Here is a 4,764-nt window from a genome sequence, read left to right as displayed (position 1 = left end):
GAACACAATTGACCATTTACGTGCTGTGTAACCTCAGCCAAGTTGTCTAACCTTTCTGAGCCCCGGGTTACTTTTTCGTCACATGGAGGTATTAATAGTACCTAAGCTGTACTATTGCATTGGTAAGATTAAATGAACAATGTATAAAAAGCACTCAGTAGGAGTCAGCCTCAACAATGTAAGTAATTGCTATTAAGAGCTTGATTCATCATGAATATGCACTACAGAATACTCTGCTTAATGGTGTCCATTCAAGTAGTGAATTCTCCTAGAGCGTGCATATTACAATTTGAGTTACAACATATTCGTAGTTTCAATGTTCCAGAACGTTGTAAAGCAGATAACTCTGTGGTAGCCCCCCCATCTCTCCCAATTTCCCTCCATTTCACATCTTCCTAATCGTTGCCTATGATTCCTCTTAACCAGTGATTTTGATTTGCCGGAAAAACAAAATGAAACTCAAAACTGGTTTACCTTTTAAAAGAGCATCTTTATTATTTCCCCAGGCCGATCACAGCCCGGAACAAAAGTAGCCGATACACATTTGTCAGTCTGGTGGCTTCGGTACCCTCACTGCCTACAGCAGGCCAATGACAGCCACTCGGTTGTCACCAGACAGTGTGAGGGAAGGGGGAGGGGACAGGGGAACTCTCAGAGCAAACAATCACAAACACACTGTGAAATCGAAAATAAATTACAAAAACTAAATAGTATAAATAAATTAAAATTTAAGTTAAGAAGAGTCCCACAGTGTGGCTGTTTGGCAACAACCAGTCCATAGACGAGGTAGCTGTGGAGGTCACAGGCATGTTCCCAAGGCTCAGGCTCCCGCTCCCCACTGGGCCCACCGAGGTCACTGGGTCCTCGCAGCTTCCAGACCCCTCAGGCACTCAGCTCCAGGTCGCTGACATATTTCTGGACCCACTCCTCACTGGGGTCAGCACAGACCTGCCGGCCTCTCTTGGTTAGGAAGCTGTGGAGAAGGGAGGAAGGGTTAAGCACTGGGGAATCCAGCAGGGGAATCCTGGGCCCACCATGGCCCCGCCATCCTGCTCTCTGTCCTGGGCAGCTCAGGGCCTGCTCCTCGCTCAGGGGCCCCTTGCCTATCTCCGTCTAGAGAGCTTCTCTCAGGGACTCACCAGGGGTGGCCCTCAGAGGGTCCCGCTGCCTCCTTCTTTCTGTCCCTTTCCTCTGGGCTGGGGCAGCCCTTCCTGAGTCTGTAACACCCGCCTCACTACAGCCCCAAGTCAGGTCACACCTCAGAGCCCTGCGGCCTGTATCCCCAGTAGGCTCCTGAAGGCTGGGCCTTTCCAGGATGGCCTTCTGGCCTGTCTCTGCCCAACACTGACCCTCCCTACCTCCCTAGAGGTGAGCAGGAAGACTGGCACTTACATGACACTGGGCTTGGAGCACTGGCTGCTGGTCTCAAAGTAGTCAGCTATGAAGTTCTGTGGAATCTGCCGGGAGATGTAGCTGAAGCAGCAGGCGGTCGGGGTGTCAGCAGCAACTGCGGAGAAAGGAGAGAATGAGCCCGAGTCACAGCTCAGAAGAAAAGGCCAGGCAGCTTCTGATCCCCGAGTGTTCGAGGAGGGCAGGCTTGCTCAGACCAAGTGACTGGAAGGCATTTGGGCGTTTTTGCTGAGGAATGTCTCTTTGTTTCTGTCTATATTCTTCTTTCCCCTTGACTCTTTATAGTGGGTTCTCTGTTTCTCTGTGTGATCCAGACACCTGAACGGACTGTTCTCTTATCTCAGTTCTCTTCAGGGAATTTCGTCTGGTTCCAGAAGTCATACCCCAGCCCATGAGAAGCCCTGGACATCTCTCATAAGACATCAAAGGGACAGAGCTCCTGGGAGACCTAGGGTGAGCTGGAGAGTGAACAACAGACCCCACTGGGAAGTAACCAGCCCTGGATTCTGCCTCTTGCAAACTGATTCGTTTCAAACCCTGTTTTTCTATCTGTACAAGGGACTGTAACTCCCCTGCCCCTGCCTAGATTCTCATACCTGGAAAGTAGGAGGGCTAAGACCCCTTCTAGAGATAAAAATAAAAGTCTTGAAGAAAAAGACCAAGGTGTTTGGCAGCCCTTGAAGAACTTCCTTCTTTTCTCTTCGGGGCTCTCAGGCCACAAGAAAAGATTGATGTGGTCTAACCATGGCCAGAGAGTGGTGACACCCACAACAACAACATGGACTCACGTGGTGCAGAGAAGACCTGGTTGCAGAGAGCCATGGTGCAGAGGAGGACGGCAAGGGCAGCAGTGGAGACCTGCATGATTGTGATCAGGTGATGGAATGTGGGCTCGAGTGTCAGCAGAACCAAGAAGGGACTGACCACTGTCTGCTGCCCGTGTCCTTCTGAAGTCTGAAGCTGTCTCTCCTTCTTTTTATAGGCAGCCCTGGCGGATGGCGAAATGGAATCTGGGGGTGAGGAGGGAAATTTTTAAGCGTAGTGATGCTGTCATGCTGAGTGTTGCACAACTCAGGGTCCCTGGTGACCACAGGGGCTCAGGATATCCAAGAATAGCATCTCTGAGCTATTCTCTAACTCTCAGCTCTCAACTCATGACTGGTTGTAGTTTCATGGGGAAATGGTTTCTCCTGTGAGTGTGAAGAGGGGTGTATGTCAACCCAAGGCTATTCTTAGCCAGTCCCTTCTCATAGGAACTGGTCTATGCATGAACTCTCCAGCCCCATTCCTTCCCACAGAGCTGCAATTCTGCTTCCTCAGCTGCTATAACCACAGGGATAGGGTTGATGGGCTGATGCTGTGGAGGGCTGCACAACCCTTCCTCCTCCCAGAGGCAAGGAACTCAATGAAAGCTGGAGGAATAGAAAGCATGAGGTCACGTTTCAGTCATTTGTCTATTTATTAGTCTCGGAGTGACTGGGGCGCTGTGTTAAACGCTAGTTGTGGATCATAAAAATACTTTAGAGGTGGGTGTCAATATGTCAGGTGCCTAGAAATATGTGTAGCCATTAACCTAGAAAAAGCATTTCTAGAAACGAGTTCTGTGGAAACAACCCAAATATAGAGCCATCATTAAACATAAAGATACCCGACCCGGCATCATTTATAACTCTAAAATAAGCAAAGCTAAATTTTTCTCTATCAGGGAATGATAAATTATCCACAGATCATTTATTATTAAGTCTCTAAAATGAATGAAGTGGCATAAATATACTTATAACATCAGTGGTTTAAAAAAGCAAGATACGACATTATACAAATTCTACAAAATTTGAAGAATTGTACAAATATATATATTTGTACTATATATACATATATTTGTACATATACACATATATATTTGTACAAATATATATATATTCCTTTCCAACGCTTAGCGTGGAAAAAAATACAAAGGCTTGGAAATACATGCCTTAAAGAATGAATAGTTCTTGTATTTGTGTGATAGGTCCCTGGGTGATTTATTTTCTTATTTTTTTCTTTTTCTGGATTTTTCTCATCTTACTTAGTTAGACTTTATTACCTTCTTGGTCAGCCCACAAATTTATAAACTAATTTTTAAAAAACATTTCCAACATCACTGGTTGAAAAATAGGTTGTTGTCAGTTGTTTAATCTAAAAGAAATTATTGATAAATATGCTAAAGTTTCTGTTCAATGGTTTTTGCCAAAATGAAGTCTTGATTTCCCATTTCTTTGAAGCATTGTAAGGATCCTATACTATACTTACATAAATCATGCCAAACTGAAGCAGTATTTTCCTTATTCTTTTCAATACATAATTTCAGTGGTGTGGAAGGGTCTCTACCTTCTCAGCCAGATTATATGCTTTATTTTTCTTTTCCATACTTTGTTATTTTATTCTTTCACAATCAATCAGCATATCTCATTTTATAATGAGAAATAGATTTAGTTGGTTTTAATGATCTTTGTTTCTGAGATGCCCCTGGTCTCATGGGGGCAGGTAGAGTATATGAACAGGTAATTGTAAGATTCTTAGTAGAAAAAGAAATGAAAGCTCAGAGCCCCACGAGGGGAAGAAGTGACCTTCCACCAGAGGGTTGGGGAAGGCTTCATGGAAGGGATGGAACTTTAGTTGTGTCTGGATAACTGCCCAGGATTTAGGCATCTATAGATGAGTGCCCAACTGAGGCAGAGTCCTGGGTGTGACATTGTGGGCTCAGAGGAAAGAGGGGGTGCTTCAGTGGAGCTGCAGAGCGGTGGGGGCAAATATGGATGATAAAGCTAAATTGGGACCAAACCAGGACAGGCCTTGAATTCCCCCCAAAGGGGTTAGAGTTGATATGTTTGATGCTGGAGAAAAATGGAGGACAGAAGCCAAGTGTGACCATGCCTTTGGAATTCTGTCCTTTCTAAGTGTCCGTAGACTTAGGTCTTTTAATACACATGAGCTCTGTTTCCTTCCCACCCCAATGATGGCTAGTGCCAGTCTTGAGGGAGGAGAAGCAGAGGCAAGATCAGGGGCCGTGGTAGGTTTCAGCGGAGTTTTGGCATCCCGTATCTTCCCCTATTGCTACCAATTCCAAATAAAGGTATCTCTGCCACTTGTCTCATTAGAAACCTACATCACAGGCAATGCCTCCTTCTTACCCCACCCTCTGCCTCCCAGCTCTCGGTGATACCCCGAATTGCATTCCGTCACTCACTTCTTAGGGGAACCCCTTCCATACTCGTGATTCCATTTCTGAAAGCTGGCTTCTGTGAGTTGCAGAGAGTGAGAAAAGGAAATGGAAACTGCTGAATCAGTGTTCTGATAAAGGGACATCTTCTAGCT

The 4,764-nt window shown here is 45.6% G+C and overlaps 1 protein-coding gene across 1 annotated transcript; it reads right to left on the bottom strand.

Annotated features, from left to right (window-relative positions):
- Positions 1 to 425: 425 nt before the first annotated feature.
- CCL3L3 (C-C motif chemokine ligand 3 like 3) lies at positions 426 to 2,365 on the bottom strand. The gene is made up of 3 exons (XM_032163036.2): positions 2,199 to 2,365; positions 1,393 to 1,507; positions 426 to 973 (listed from the first exon to the last, which is right to left on the bottom strand). Exons 1-3 carry the CDS (start codon positions 2,272 to 2,274, stop codon positions 883 to 885), a joined length of 282 nt encoding a protein of 93 aa, XP_032018927.1. The 5' UTR covers positions 2,275 to 2,365; the 3' UTR covers positions 426 to 882.
- Between the last annotated feature and the right edge of the window lie 2,399 nt (positions 2,366 to 4,764).

Source organism: Hylobates moloch, unplaced genomic scaffold (assembly GCF_009828535.3).
Source record: "Hylobates moloch isolate HMO894 unplaced genomic scaffold, HMol_V3 SCAFFOLD_10, whole genome shotgun sequence".
NCBI classification, from domain to species: Eukaryota; Metazoa; Chordata; class Mammalia; order Primates; family Hylobatidae; genus Hylobates; species Hylobates moloch.
The sequence above is the reverse complement of the archived record's forward strand: the minus strand, read 5'-3'. Positions and strand labels throughout refer to the sequence as shown.

What these genes read in the sequence shown, in the direction of transcription:
- CCL3L3 (XM_032163036.2), bottom strand. Translation starts at nt 2,274, where the DNA reads ATGCAGGTCTCCACTGCTGCCCTTGCCGTCCTCCTCTGCACCATGGCT. An exon ending in CCAGGTCTTCTCTGCACCAC is followed by an intron (nt 1,508 to 2,198) that starts GTGAGTCCATGT and finishes CTTTCTCCGCAG; the next exon opens with TTGCTGCTGACACCCCGACC. An exon ending in TGCTCCAAGCCCAGTGTCAT is followed by an intron (nt 974 to 1,392) that starts GTAAGTGCCAGT and finishes CCTTCTCCACAG; the next exon opens with CTTCCTAACCAAGAGAGGCC.